General features: G+C 40.8%; 1 protein-coding gene and 1 long non-coding RNA gene across 4 annotated transcripts in view; one reads left to right on the top strand and one right to left on the bottom strand.

Annotated features, from left to right (window-relative positions):
- The first annotated feature begins 1171 nt into the window (after positions 1-1171).
- il20ra (interleukin 20 receptor subunit alpha) overlaps positions 1172-16333 on the top strand; it is a 61239-nt gene continuing 46077 nt past the window's right edge. For 2 of the 3 annotated variants that reach the window (XM_018094294.2, XM_018094296.2), the window contains exons 1-3: positions 1172-1251; positions 2897-3084; positions 12197-12351. In XM_018094294.2, the coding sequence (XP_017949783.2) occupies positions 2973-3084; positions 12197-12351 (267 nt within the window). In that variant the 5' untranslated portion in view covers positions 1172-1251; positions 2897-2972. The remainder of the gene's footprint in view (positions 1252-2896; positions 3085-12196; positions 12352-16333) is intronic. The other variant, XM_018094295.2, reaches the window with a different exon arrangement.
- Positions 4230-10843, bottom strand: LOC108647671. The gene is made up of 2 exons (XR_001924610.2): positions 10750-10843; positions 4230-5526 (listed from the first exon to the last, which is right to left on the bottom strand). It is a non-coding gene; the product is annotated as an uncharacterized LOC108647671 (long non-coding RNA).

Here is a 16333-nt window from a genome sequence, read left to right as displayed (position 1 = left end):
CAGTTAAATATACACAATAAGAGGGTTTTGCCTCCAATAAGGTACAACAAAGAAAAAGGTAATAATTTCAAGTTGTTGTTATTTGATTAAAATGGAGTCTATGGGAGATGGCCTTCTCATAATTTGGAGCTTTCTTGATAATACATATCAGCATATAGAACACAGAGCACTAAAATTATGGGGCCCATTTATTAAACAATTTTGCAATATATTCATATTTTTTTCTAAATTATAGAACATTTCGGAATGTATGTGAAAATTTCGTTCCACAACTTTTTTGTGATGTTCGGTAAATTTCCACAAAAAAATCATAGTCTGCGCAAAGAATACGAACATTTCAGAATTCGTTAACACTTTGGTTACACTTTCATTAGGACTATATTTTCGTCAGGTTTGATATGTCGAGTGCCATTGAGTCCTGGTGAAAGGCTTCCAAAGCCAGTAATGGAAGGCTTCAAAGCCAGAAGTGTTTTCGTGGCATTAACAAACTTTTCGGACTGAAAATTTAGTATTTAATGGGGTAAGTTAATGTTCAGTCCTACACAGAGGACCTTTATCAAGGTCCCATGAGTGCTCTGTGTTCTACATGCTGATATTATTTTTTTGCACCAACACCTGGACCTATCTTGCCTTTTTTTTTTTAGGGTGAGTGCGCTGCCTTTCAAACTCTCTCTCTTTATATATAATATAAAGAGTGCCGGAGAGAAAAATGTAATGACTGGAAAGGGTGCTTTGCTACCTGAAGGGTTAATGCAAAGTGAGAATGTCTCCCTGTTGTATGGCTGTGATTTAAACAGGGCGTGCCTTAAAGGTGAGGGGAAACACAAGCCCTGCACCATGTATGACTTGTTTGAGAGTGTGTGCAAAGTGGAACCGGTAAATTGCACCTTTTGCTATGCCCCAGGTCATACTGCAGACAATTGTGCATTTGTGAAGGCAGCGGCTGCGTTGGCCCGGCTGAGAGAGGCAAATGACCTGCAGTTGGGTGAGCAAGGGGACACAGGTAGGGATTCCCAGGACACAGCTGGAGGTTCCCAATCCATTGATAGCAAAATCTTAGAGGTGTCTGATAAGAGCTGACTGAGTGTCAGGTGTTGAGTGAAAATGGATCTGAGAGTTCTGATGTGATTAATTGTGTGGCTACCAATGAGAGTAAGCCAGATGGAATGACTGTGGAGGAAAGTGGAGTTACTTTGAAACTTCCTCCTAAACAGTGCTGTGAGGTTCTGGACACCCCAGATTCTGTCTGCAGTGAGTACCTTGTGATGAATCAATTGACTGAGGAATGTCTTAAAGGCAAAGTAATGAGGTATTTGCCAAATGCTGTGGAAGGAAATGTTCACACAGAAAATGTGAGTCTGGCAGACAGTGTTAATCCAAGGGATGCAAAATGTGTGATGGATGTTAACACTGAGTGTGTGCCAAGCTGTGTGACACAAAACAGTATGCAATAAGTGACAAATGCTACAAGAGGGCAGGGTGCATCTGGTGAGCAAGAGCTTGAAGGCAAAGACAAACATTTGCAAGAAAACCCAGTGTTGCAGGCTGAAGGAAAGCCCACTGTAGGTTTTAAGACAGAGAGCAATTGTAAAATGCAGAGTGTGCATAATTGTGACAAAGATGGTGAGGCATGTGTGTCTGACAGTGTGGGTACCAGTCTGGCCATTGTTTCTTCCCCATTTGAGAAGCGGCAGGAGAAGAAAGTGTGTAGGGCTACTCCCATAGATACACATGTGTTCGATCCCAATGATAATAATAAAAAAACAACAAAACACAAATACAAGAGTATTGTAGAAATGATACCTATATTGGCTAATAATAAAAATACAATACTCTTGTATTTGTGTTTTGTTGTTTTTTTTATTATTATTTTTGACACTGGCTAACACGCTACTACAGTTTTTGTTTTGTGATCCCAATGATAGAACTCTAGGGGGAAAACTTGAGATAGAAATCCCTTTAAGACAAAGAGTTTCTATTGGGGTTGCAAGGTGTTTCGCCCCTGGGTCAAAACAAAGGAAGGGGGGGATATGTGAGAGATGCAATGGAAAAGGTCATTATTTGGTGTATTTTCCACCAGTGTTGAAGGTGGGATACAAGAAGCGCCAGGTAAAATGCCTGGCTTTGCAGCAGGTCATGTGTATCTATGGGAGTATCCACACACACTTTCTTTTCCTGACGCTTCTCAAATGGGGAAGAAACAATGGCCAGACTTGTCTAAGTTATTGGCTTAGGAAAAGCCAAATGAATAGGTCCCTGAAGTGAATGGAGGGAAAGCAGGAAAGACCCTCCCATTCCTTACTTCACTTAACATATTTTTAGTTGGGCAGCTGTAGGGAGCTGTGTGATTAGGCTGCAGGTGAGCAGCCAATAAAAGGCCTGTGTGATTACACAGGAGAGAGAGAGAGCTGGAGGTTGAACCTTGATGGAGTGAAGGTCACTCTCAGAGCAGGGCACATGGCAGGAGGGCTGCCTGTGTCAGGAACTCCCAGAGGAGCTGGGGGTGCCACCTGCCACTGCAGGGAGCAGAGGGAGTTATGACCCGATGGATGAGTGCTGAGAGGACTCAGCAAGGCTTAATGTGACGCCTGAGTGTTCCAGAGTGTGGAACTAACCCTGGAAGGTGAGAGCCCTGAAGGAGGGACATATCATAACACTGAACTGTTTATGAACTGTCTTATGTTTCTGTTGGGAAGAATTGGCCCTAAATAAACCTGTGTTTTGCCTGAAGATGTGGTGTCCCTGTCTATTTGCTCCAGATCCTCTGCATGCCTACCTGCCTACCATTGCTAATTCCCCCAAAATTACGTGTACAGGAAGTCAGCATGTCACAATATATATATTTATATAAAATATCAACCAGGCATAATGTTAGAAAAAACTCTTTATGTTACAGATACGGAGATTGGCAATGGGAAAATAAATCAGACTGTTGGGGCCAGCAGGACAATTGGTGCAATCTAACCACTGTAATGTTAAGTACTGAACATGAATATGAGAACAACATTGCTCGAGTCAAAGCAGAAACTGCAAATGAATCTTCCAAATGGGAAAAGAGCCAACGTTTTCATCCAGTTTTTGATGGTATGTTTGAAGGAATGTGGTTACTAACAGTTTGGTGGCTGTTTAAAGCAAGATAACTATATCCTTTAGGATTGGCCTGCTAGTCTGAATTCAGTCGTGGGAAAGATGTGGAAGGGTTAATAAGGGATAGGATACTTGAATACATTGCAAATAACAATACTAAGTTTGTGCCAGCATGGTTTTATGCATAAAACCAGACTAATTAAATTGCCTTTTTTGAGGAGGTAAGCAGGAACCTTAAGCTGGAACCTTAATGCTGGAATGGCAGTGGATGCACAGAAAGTTAATAATAAAATTGAGAAATATTGGCCTAGAACATAATATTGGTGTAAGGTCCCTGACCGCCAATCTTAGATTTAGTAATCCGTGGGAGCCCTCCTACCAGGACAAAGGCGTATACGGGGACAAGAAAGACACAGCTCCAAGGGAAGTTCAAACTTGTCCAGTTTATTCTTACGTGATCATAGAATTTATACCCCTTGTGTACATGCAAAGACAAAGGAATCATTATAAAATAAAGATGGAGTAGAACCTCATTATCTACAAGGATGGCCTTCAAGGATGGCTAATGCGGGACAGGAATTTAAAGGAGGATACAAGGAGTAGAAAGGCGTTAGTGCACAGATAAGATTAAGTTGTTTCTCAAGGCTTATGTTGTGTCAGGTGCAAGTTGTGCAAGGGTACTATTTGGGAAAAACAGCTTATTATGGGATGTTCAAACCTTGCTGGTTGCTGTTACAAAATGGAGATACATCTCTAAAATGGAGTATGATATGCTAAGCATCAAAGTGTATCAAAGTATCAAAATACATGCATATATGAATATATAATTACATGAATATATGATTATATGATATTATATCAAACCTTACAATCCCTCCTTTTATCACGAAGTGATAACATATTGAAGATTAAATCTATGGAGGGAGAATTTTAGGTACCCTCCCTTTTATCACGAAGTGATAACACTTAAAGCTATATCATTATAACATGAACAACACATGTGGATTAATGAAGACACACATTGAATGATAATCAAACAAATGATAATAATAACGACAAAATTAAAGCAGAATAAGCCTTCAAAGTATTCACAACCATGATTAGGCTTGAAAAACAAATAATCGATCGCTGCACGATTTTGCAGTACAACTTTTCTAGCGTCTCCTATGTCAGTCAATAGATTTGCAATTGCAATGCTGGCAGCATTAATGCTCTTAACTATGATGCAAGCGATTTCATTAATTTGTTTACCCTGATATACAGTCAATCCTGGTACTCCTACCAGTGAGAATCCTAGCGCTATTATTTCAGACTTAGACATTAAGTGTCTTGCAATCCTAGGTATGTATTCATAATCTGTGCCTCTATTAGGGCGCTGGGCCTGGGTGGCCTGTCCGGGGTGAGCTGTATGAACAGCTAAACTAAGTCTAGTTAATGCACAGGGTCCACCAGAAATATTAGCTGGAATGTAATTAAACGAGTTGTTCCTACAAGAGCAGAACCAACCTCTGGGCATTGGCACATGCTTAGCTAAACTAGGTGCCAGGATGGTATGATTACATGACATAATTGTGGTGATTGATTGCATTGAGAAGTCATCCTACTGCACACTGGGTGCGGGTCAGTACTCTTAGTCAAACGTGCCTGAATGCACACAGTGATGTCGCTAACATTACAAGTCATGTTATAGCATATGTCACTTGCAGTTACATTGTGAGTAACTATGGAAGCAAAATTCTTTCGCATGCGTCTAGTAGCATTTTGATCTGTAACATAAGCATATACAGAGACATGTGTTTCAATATCAGAATCTTGCACTTCAGAGTCATTTTTAGCATGGAAAATGTCAGTAAGCACAATGGTGGGAGTAGCAACAGCTACAAAACAAGTCTCAATCAGTTCAGTTGCACTAGTGACATCCTTTAAACACCTGTAACTAGTGTTAAGAACAATCCGTGCCATGTATTCCCACAAATTGTCATCATGTATGTCTAATGCTCTCTTGTCTACTGTTATGTTCCTGTTGGGGCGGTCCGGAGACTGTCCACACAAACAGGGTAACTCCTCATGGTGATGTGCACACATGGTGCTAAGGAAAATGATAAGTAGACAAATCCTGCTAAAACAAGAATTTTGCTGAGGAAAATGATGAGGTAGATTTTCAGACTCGATCGCCGTTTCCTTGGGCGAGGACTGGGTAGGGCCTCAAGGGGGGGGTCACCGTTGTCATCTGAGGATGGTGTATCCTGTGGAGTAATCCTCATGGGGTGGGGGCCCTCTTTAGGTGCATTTTGTGTATCCATTGATTGCTGTCAGATGTCAGGACTGCGGTTCTGGTGATGTCTATCACGGTCGTGAGATCTCCGTATGGGGTGGTTCCCCCTTTCTTTGGATGGAGTCTCGCACAATGTCTCCTGGTTAATATGGATGTGTAGGTTTCTGTGAAAAGAGAGATAAACATCATTGTTGTGACTATTCAAAACCTTTATCAATTCAGTTACATATTGTTCCCGTATCTGATCCAAATCGCCTGGTATAGTGATCTAAGGGAGTCCTTGTCCACGGAGTGGGAAAAGGCTTACCCATTAAGATTTCAAATGGAATTTTTGTGCTCCCATTTACCTACTGAACCTGTCTACTATGACAAAGGGGTATTGATACCCTCCAGTTTCAATGTTTCACTTCCTTTCCTTTTTTTTTTCTTTACATGACACATTTCAGTATTTTACTTGCTGTGACTTTCCTGTTTATATGCACTTGCTGTGACTTTCCTGTTTACTTGACACCATGAACTACATAATGAACAGTGGTGCTGCATATTTCTGGAGACCTATTATCCCTCCTTTTGACCAGAGACCATTATTGTCGATGGTCAACATATTATCATATAACTGTAGCTCATATAAGAGCAAATCATGTGGCAGAGATGGTGGCACACATAATGCAGTAATATCAGGTGGGGGCTGCGCAGGGGGGTCAATTGGGTGGGCAGCCACCGGCGGTAGAGTGCCCACGGCACTTAACTACCACTAGGGTGTGTGGAAGCATAAGGGCTTGTAACAATTCTTCTATAGAAATAGCATGCGCAATAGGCTTACCATCAACACTTGTAAAGTATAGAAAGTTGTAGGATAGAATAAGGTATTAGCAATAGAAGACTCAACAGCTACCGCGCAAGCTGCTAGCACCCACAGGTAGGCAGATATGCCTTGCGCAATGAGCGGTAGCACCTTAAAGAAGTATGCTATGGGTCTTTAACTGTTTCCGTAAATCTGGGCTAAGCCTGCAACCATGGTCTTACAATTTCCTGCAGTACAACACAAAGGCAGATTATAGTTAGGCAGACTGAGTATAGGTGCAGATGCCAATACCCCCAGTAAAGCTTTAAATGCATTTGTGCCAGTTTCAGTCCATTGCAAATTGTCAGATTCAGAGTCTTTAAGTATGCTCCTTAAGACGCTTTCAAAATATGAACAGTCTGGAATCCATTGTCTGCAAAAACCAACCGTGCCCAAGAATGTGAGCAATTGTTCCTTAGTTTGTGGCTTTCTATGGCTGAGATTGCCTGGATTCTCTGTGGGTTTATTAGTCTATGCCCCTGTGATAGCAAGAAACCCAAGTACTGTACAGATGGTTTGCAATAATGCACCTTTTTAATTATACCTTGTGCCCCTCCTCACATAGGTAATTCAGCAGTGAAATAGTGTCTCTTTCACAACTTTCTCGGTCTGCACTACACAACGATAAATCATCAACATATTGCAGGGGAGTTGACCCTGACTGATATCCCCAGCCCTTTAGAGATTCGCGGAGTACATACCCATAAATCACGCTGTTAGCGGCGTACTTCATTGCTAATTGCGCAAAGGTGATTGACGCCGATCGCACGTGAAGGCAAACAAGGGCCTTGTCTTCTCATTTACTGATATAGAATGGTATGCATTCCCTAAATTTATGACACTGTAGTATGTTGAGTCTGAAGGTGTAGAGGTAAGTAAGGGGTTAATGTCTGTTACAACGTGTACCATCGGGTGCATGAGTCTGTTGATGGCCCGTATATCTTCTCTTGATACCAGGGATACTGTTTTTGATAAGCAGGTGTGTGGGTCTTTAAGAATGCTTTGTAGGGGGTACAAGACACACATCCTACATTGATTTTGGAAAATAGCCCACACGGCAGGTTAATTTGATCTAATGGACAAATGTCCGTACACTAATATAATTGTGCCATATGTCCTCTAATATTCTCTGAAACCTTCTTGTTTACAGGCTAATACAACTGCCATAGACTGTCTATTAAACCATAATCCTTCCATTTCTACATGCATTAACCCTGACACATTTGTCTAAGATAAATAAGGCATGAGGCTATGTATTAGAGGAATGTATCAGAACTGTGTAATACAGAAAAGGATATAAGTTATTATTGCACGGATGCAAGTGTTCCTTCCAGAACTGGGATCTTTTGTAGTGGGAGGTGTAGTTCCAAACAAATTTCTTTAGTATCATTTAGTCCTCGGGCTGTAGTTCCCTCAGTGAAAGTTGGATCTGGAACAAAAGAGAACACCTAACCATGCACTTTAGTTAGTTCACAAATTAATTGAGATACAAAATTAGTTAAAACATCAGAGTGTAATTGCAGCTGTTGGGGAAAGTAACACCTTAATCTGGGAGCTGACTGCAACAAAATTTTGAAGGCGACAGTTTACAGCCCCCTCTTAGTCGATATCTAACACTGAACAGAGCTACAGGCAATTTGCCAATAAATTTCTGACTCGGTTTTGTTCGTCTTGTTCACACTCTAACATCCCTTCCATGGGGTGGCAAGCACACTCCACGGGTGAGTATCCGCTGGAAATAGCATTTTCCCAAATCTGTATTATACTTTTCCCTAAATTTTCTTGTCCCACAGGGAAATGGACATTAAGCCGGTAACACAGAATGTCCGGAACACTGGGCATTACACGTTTCCTACCCAGATAAACTTCAGGATACTCCCCTTCCGTAATATTAGCTAGTCGCCACCCCCTTCTGTAATACAAACAGAAGTCCACATACGCAATTATTACACGACATATCTTCCCTGTACACTGTACTAGGTTAACCCACCAAAGCTAAGATATTCCACACACAATCCAGTGTAATTACCCCACTCCAGCATGCACAGTGCTCAGCTGGAAAGTAGCTATTAACCCCTCTAATGCCTGCACATAAGAATCCTGTTACTGACCTTCACAGGCACAACTTCAGACGGACGGTTAACAGAGACCAATTACAGGGAGACACAAGAATACATAGAAACAAGAAACATAAATCAGGCCATAAATACCAATGTGCAGGTTCAGTTAATAGACTGCAGGCAATAGGAACCTGTCTTTGCTGGCTGCCAGGAAGCCACTTTCGACTACGGACTAATTCACAATAGGATATGGGGATGACACGGTAAAGAAACTATAATCTAAGTTCCCACCATGTCCCGGAGGTGATCAGTCTCCGTCCCATCCCGTGTCAACTGTCCGGAACCCTTATATTTGGCTTAAAGACAGACAAAACCTGCAGTCTCACATTGAGCTTAAATTTTTTAAAGACATAATCAGTCCTCACGGTATTTATTCCTGTTCAAATTAGTTCAGCAAAGCGTGTGGGTGCGCACCGAAAGAATCATACTGATACCAGGTTCAGTATTCCTTGCAAGTTTATCATGAATGTGTAGTGATAATTTCTTAGAAATTTTATTTCATTTATTTTCAACTCCTTATAATGAAACTTAATTGCAACAATTCCGTAAAAGCAAAAACCTTATTAGCTCATTTAGAGGTATTCCTTAATGTTGCAATAAATTTTAGATAACCGGTTTAAAATATAACATTTACTTCCAAAGACAATAACAAAGACACAACACAGACAAACAGTAATTCATCCAACAGTATCACAACAAGAGACCTGTGCCTACCTTTAGAGGCTTATCTTTATGTTTACCAAAAAACTCCTTATTACCTTTGGCTACTTCGCACAATTAACTCTTAATGCCGTTAATTTCCAAAGATCAAAAAATATAAGCACGCTTGGCAAAGCAAAGTCGTCGGGGCTGAACTGAGATCAAGGTCCCAACAATACCCACAACGATATGCGATCAGTCTTAATGCCCTGCGTGTTTATGTGAACATTTATATATATACAGTACAATATTGGCAGATAGAGAAAAATAAGAAAATCCCTTCAGGAGGCTCCCAGTCAAATATGAACAACTTTGAGCGGCCAACCTCCTGCTACCACAGCAGACTATAAATTTACCTCTGTAAATCCTGCGCTCCTACAGCGCACACACAAAAAAACCTTGCGCTCTCAGCAGCGCAATAAATCACCTTGCGCTCTCAGCAGCGCAATAAATCACTTATAGGCAGACTCCGATGTTGCTGCCAAAAATACGGACATGGCGGTGCCGTAGCCAGACAGAGTAAAACTCAAAATTAATAGAGTTATACTCACCCTTCCAGCTGACGACACCCCACTCCTGGTACCATAACTGTAAGGTCCCTGACCGCCAATCTTAGATTTAGTAATCCGTGGGAGCCCTCCTACCAGGACAAAGGCGTATACGGGGACAAGAAAGACACAGCTCCAAGGGAAGTTCAAACTTGTCCAGTTTATTCTTACGTGATCATAGAATTTATACCCCTTGTGTACATGCAAAGACAAAGGAATCATTATAAAATAAAGATGGAGTAGAACCTCATTATCTACAAGGATGGCCTTCAAGGATGGCTAATGCGGGACAGGAATTTAAAGGAGGATACAAGGAGTAGAAAGGCGTTAGTGCACAGATAAGATTAAGTTGTTTCTCAAGGCTTATGTTGTGTCAGGTGCAAGTTGTGCAAGGGTACTATTTGGGAAAAACAGCTTATTATGGGATGTTCAAACCTTGCTGGTTGCTGTTACAAAATGGAGATACATCTCTAAAATGGAGTATGATATGCTAAGCATCAAAGTGTATCAAAGTATCAAAATACATGCATATATGAATATATAATTACATGAATATATGATTATATGATATTATATCAAACCTTACAATTGGTAATTGGATAGAGAACTGGCTGAAGGATAGATTACAAAGAGTGGTGGTAAATAGGCCAGTCCTCAATCCTTTGCTTTTTAACTTGTTTATTAATGACCAGGAGGTGAGCATAGAAAGTACTGTTTCTATTTTTACTGATGATACTAAATTGTGCAAAACTATAAGTTCCATGCAGGATGCTGCCACTTTACAGAATGATTTGACCAAATTGGAAAACTGGGCAGCAAAATAGAAAATTAGGTTAAATGTTGAAAAGCGCAAAATGGTGGGGGTATTTTGAGAAGGATTGGGATTTTTGTAGAAACAAAAATTGTCTAATTCCAGGCAGTGTCATTCAGTGGCTACTAAAACAAATAAAGTGCTGTTTAACATAAAAGGCTAAAGGGATAAAAACATAATTTTGCCTCTTTATAGGTCCCTGGTAAGGCCTCACCTTGAGTATGCAGTGCAGTTTTGGTTTCCAGTCCTTAAAGGAACTGTAACACAATTTTTTTACATTCAAAATATCCCTTCTATACACTTTCATTATCAAATATATCATACAGAAATTTCAATAGCAGTAGTTTTTTTTTAAGAAATCTTACTTTAGCATTGATTTATAGAGACCAGGCTGCAGTTCACTCCTAAGTCTCGCATCACGCTTCCGTTCAGCTCCCCCCTCCACCCCCTCCCTCTCCTCATGCAGGCACACACACCGCTCCTTCAAACAGCGATTCAGATTAGCTGGAAAGAAGCAACGATACATCTCTGATCCCTCTCCTCTCCCTCCCCATGCCCCAACTGCTAATAGCCCATAAATCACTCAAAACGGACTCTGAAGAATGCAGCATTTAACTTCCGGATTAAACCGGAAGTCTAGCAGTCGCCGTATCGCCTTTTCAAGCTCTGCACAGTAAGGCATTGGTAATGTAATTTATTTTGAAACCATGAAGAATATTGCACTTTTTTAAATGCTACATATCTTAATAAAGTATTTGAGAAGGGATATGTCAAAAGTTATATTTTTTGAGTTACTGTTCCTTTAAGAAGGATATTAATGAGCAGGAGAGAGTGCAGAGATGTGCAACTAAACTGGTAAAAGGGAATGGAAGATTTAAACTATGAGGTTAGACTGTCATGGTTGGGGTTGTTTTGTCTGGGGGAAAAAAATGTGCTTTAGAGAGGACATGATTATAGGGGGTTATAGACCGCTTAATGAAGTTATTTTTTCCATAAAAAGGATCAGCACACCATAGACCACCCATTTAGATTAGAGGAACAAAACTTTTTTTTTTGAAGCAGCGTAGTTGGTTTTTCACACTGATGACAGTAGGGGCTTAGATGATTTCTTAAACAAGCATAATATCCAAGGCTATTGTGATAATACAATCTAAAAGTAGTATAGATGTTGGTATATATAGTTTGTTTGTGAGTGTATAAATAGGTCAGTATAGTTTTGTGTGTGCCAGGTTTACTTGGAAGGGTTGAATTTGATGGACTTTTATCAACCCAACTTAACTATGAAACTATCACTGCTGTTTCTTAGCTAGTGTTATGCTTGTAAATATTCTTTGGCCATTAAAATCTAAGTTGGTGTGTTTTTATAGAGCTGTTTGTTTTGGGACATTCAATGTGAGGTTGGCACTGCATTTACATGTACTATGCAGACTGACAGGGCGCATAACATTCTGGAGTGCTGGTGCTTTAAATGTTTGGTAGTGTATTGCTGTGATGTTTTTAATTACACTAGTTAGGAACATATATAAAATCTATGCATATTTGGTGTTGGCATTCTTCAGATACATGGAGATTTCCAAATAATTATGTTTCTCTGTTATGGAACGTTTTATTTTTTTAAGGAAGTGAGTGGCATTGCACAACACAGATTTGGAAATAATTATGATGACTTTAAAGTTTCACTTGCTTATATTAGAGATGACATCACAGGGTTATAGATAACACTTTGCATAGTTTACACTTTTTATCCTTTTATTAAAAAGAATGTTTCAACGCCAAACATTTTTTTCCTGGCATTCCTCTATTTCCTTCCAGCAACAATTGGACCACCAGCAGTGACACTGAAGACTCGCCATACTTCAATTCTGTTAAATATAACAGTTCCATGGGAAGTACAACAGAGCAAATACCTGAAAGAATCAGTGAACAAAATGCACTTCAGAATTACTGTTTCACAAAAGGATTCAGAGGTATGGCCTAAAACTGTATATTGCCTGGCAATTTGTGGTTGAATTATGTTCTCAACAGGTACGATATAATATTTAGTTTGAGCATGTATTGCTTCCTATGCATCCCTGATCGTGGTTGTTCAAGCTATGATTGACTGGACAGAGTGCCAAGCTGAGTGGCTAAATTGCAGATGATATGCAATGTTGATAAATGTAACACTATACATTTGGGATTTAAAAATATGCAAGCAGCTTATACACTTAAAGGGAAAAATCTAGGCACCTGTAGAAAAAAGGGTGATGCATGCATACATACATACATAGGCTTACTGCAGTGGTGTTCTCTGAAAAGGCAAAGAACCTTCTTTATTGCTCCTATTTCTATAAAATTTGAAGGGTTGTCCCTGGTCAGCCAACATGCTTGAGCAAAATTTTCTCCTTTGTGGGCACCCCAACTTGGAATTTCAAACAGAGCACCCCTTTCTAGAGTTTTCTGTAGACACCACCATCTTAGCTTGTCTTTTAGCGTCCGGGGAAAACTCAACTTCCTTTGTATAGCAGGTGTGGATTTTTCCCTCCCCTTCATTTTCAGGTACCATGAATGCCACCTTGCTCACTTTACTACTTGAATAGTTGAGGACATTAAGCCAAAAACCTCAGGCATTAGCTTAATCATAACCTTCTGATTTCTAAAATTTTCTATTGAATGATCTTTTATTATTTTTTGGAAGACTTTTAAGACTTAGATCTGTCTCAAATAGTGCTCAAAGGAACAGAAGAGACCTTGATGGGCATAAGTTAATCATCTTGTATGTTGGGCATCAATGCAGAAATACATCAGACTTTATCGCTTCTTGTGTCATCTGTGCCTCTTCCAAGTCTAATTACTTCCTCCCTTGTGGTCTTCTGCAACCTCTACCTATACCATCTCGACCTTGGACCCACTTAGCCATGGACTTGACTTGCCAACCATCCAAATGAAACAGCCATATGGGTAGTAATTGATCACTTCAGCAAGATGGCACATCAACTCTCTACATAAACTCCCTGTATTGGAACTTTCTAAACTCTTTATTCACCACATTTTTGCCTCCATCATTTTCCAGCAGAAATTGTGTTTGATAGAGGCTCCCAATTCATTTCAAAATTCTGGCGTTCCTTGTGCAAATCCATCGGCATCTCTTTCCAGTTTTCCTCTGCTTATCAACCTCAGTCAAATGGAGCTGCTGAATGAGTAAATCAAGCTCTTAAGTAATTTTTAAGGAGTCTTGTGTCTTTGACAGGATGACTGGTCCTTGATCATCTTCTGTGGGCAGAGTTTGCTCATAACAATGTCTCACGCCTCCACTGGAAAGTCACCTTTCTTATGTGTTTATGGTCAACCCCCCCTAGCTTTGATACCAAGACATTCTCCTTTCTGATGTCCCAGCAGCCAATGACCATGTTGCTGATTCATCTGCAATCTGGAGTTCCATTAAAGTTAATTGGAGAAGAGCAGTTTTGCACAAGAGAACTATACAGATAAGAAGCAGACATCTTCTCTATATGCTCTTGGGGACAAAGACTGGTTATCCACCAAGAATACTGATTCTGTCGTGATTTTTATGGTTTATTTTTTTATGTCTAAATTACACTGTTTACATAGCAAATAATTCACTCTACCATTTAAAATTGTATTCTTGAACCAACAAATGTATTTTTTTTAGTTGTAATATTGGTGGACGGCCCTCTCAATGCATTGTGCATGAGCCTGAGGATTTGGAAAACCTTCCAGGTTTAAGGGGGCTTGGCATAGTGACATTACAATGAGCAATTTCATCAGAGGCTTTCCGCCAACCCCTCAATGAGATTGAACTAGATGGATATCACCCTCTGGCTCAAGCTCATGGTGGTACAGAACCCCTTTCAGAGAGGGGCCTGAGGGTCTTAGCAGGGGCCCAGAATAAACTTGGGCTTTGGTGGCAGTTTAATAAGGGACCTGCATGCTGGTTTAAGTATGAATGTTCTGGATGCAGCGGAGCTCATGCCTACATGTGCTGCTTTTCTCCTGTGGAAAACCAGGAGAGGCTTTTGGCGGCTGGGTTTCAAGAGGAGGATAGGGGTGGGGGGGAGGGAAGTTTCTTACGCTTGAAGTCTGCCTGAAGGGGTGTATCAGAAGTTAACCAAGGAAATCGAGTTGGGGAGGATTGCGGGCCCTTTGCCAGCCCCCCCCTGACCAATTTACATTAGATTAAAAAAAACCATCAAGTTCAACCCTTTCAAGTAAACCCAAGACCCACAAACCTATACTAACCTATCTATACACTCGCATACATACTATCTTTCCTCCTATGTAGGACCAGTGGAGAGAGCAAAGAAAGGGTTAATAAAACCCCACCCATAAATAGGAGTAACCTCAGAGGCAATTAGTGTTTTTTTGTCCTACCTGCTTAGGAAGTGAAGTGTATTCTATAACCCTTTTTTTCCTTTTTCTTACAGGATCATCTTATGATTAAGGAAGATTTGTTCCAGGTTCCAAGGGTACCTGATGACCGTAGGATCGAACTACCCCAGGGGTAGAAGGTCCGGGGGTTGGAGTTTTGCCTCTTTGGTTTAGCTGCCAGCATTATTCTGTGCAACCAAGGGTTGCCCTTAACTAAGATGGCGGCCGAGACTCCAGACGCTGCAGAGTGCACGCGTGATTGGGTCTGTTCGTGCGGACGTCATCGAAGGAGTTGGGAACTTCCAGGATGTGGGACGCAGCTTGATGGCGCTGCGCTCACACAGATTCAGTGCCTACAGACGCAGAAGTACTGCCAAACACAGCACATTGTTGGCGTTCCTTGTTTGGGTCTGTCTCCCCTAACTAGGCTACAGCCCTCTGAGCAGGCTGTAAGGTAGTTGTGAGGCTTGGGGAAGTGGCGCTTATTCCATGTATGTGTTACAATACAAGTTAATGTATATGCATCTTTTCTAAATGTCCACCCATTCTCCTCAAGATCCACTAAGAGGCATAAGAAATCAAAGCACATTCAGTGCAGGAATTGTGATGTTATGTTGTCGGACGGCTATGAGAAAAGATTGTGTGGAGAATGCCTAACTTCATTAGTTCAAAAGGAATCTCCAGCTGTATCTAATCCTTCTCCAGAATGGATTAAAGGATTTATCAAGTCAACTATGCAAGAGATGTTACTCCAATTCAGCTTCACAGCCCCCCACTTCAGAGCCGAATTCTCCCCCTTATACCAACCCTAATTCATTGGGTGACTCTGATGAGGATACATCTTCAGAGGAGGAAGATGATTTAGCCTTATTTGCAACAGAGAACATGGCTAGATTAATCAGAAGAGTAAGAACAACTATGGATACTGCTGAGGGAGCTGAACCTCAAACTTCCTCTGCTAAAAGATCGAAATCCTTTCCTGTCCATCCTGTGATGAAAGGAGTTAATGAAGAGAGAATGGGAAGATCCAGAGAAAGCTCCTTCCATCACTAGGAGGCACAAGTTGTTATTTCCTATTCAGGAAGATGAGATTGCGAGGTGGGAATCTCCCCCGAAAGTTGATATAGCGGTGGCAAGACTCTTATTCCTGTGGAGGATTGCTCTGGATTAAAGGATCCTATGGACAGGAGTGAGTGAAATGTTCTTACACTGCTGCAGCAGCCTCCTGTAAACCAGCTCTGGCAGCCTCCAGGGTAGCCTGTTCTTCGAGGTTTTGGCTGAAACAAGTCAGTGATGACATAAGAAATGGAGTACTAAGAGATGAGTTGTTGGAGTCTATGTCCTAATGTCGTAATAGAAAACCTTCACCCAGGAGAGATTTTTTTCTCAGAGAGATAGAAAAAGATGGGAAGGGAATTCCTTTCATTCCTTCAGAAATACATGAATAGATTCAACAGAACAGACAAGTCAGACCAGAAAAAGAAGACGTCTTTCTGACACTAGAAGCTTCCTTCCAGTTGGGGGAAGGCTAAGTTTGTTTTCTATTTTAGATCTCTGGGTCATCCAGCTGATCGAGGATGG

Source organism: Xenopus tropicalis, chromosome 5, assembly GCF_000004195.4.
Source record: "Xenopus tropicalis strain Nigerian chromosome 5, UCB_Xtro_10.0, whole genome shotgun sequence".
Classification (NCBI taxonomy): Eukaryota; Metazoa; Chordata; class Amphibia; order Anura; family Pipidae; genus Xenopus; species Xenopus tropicalis.
This window is presented reverse-complemented; position numbering and strand designations above follow the sequence as displayed.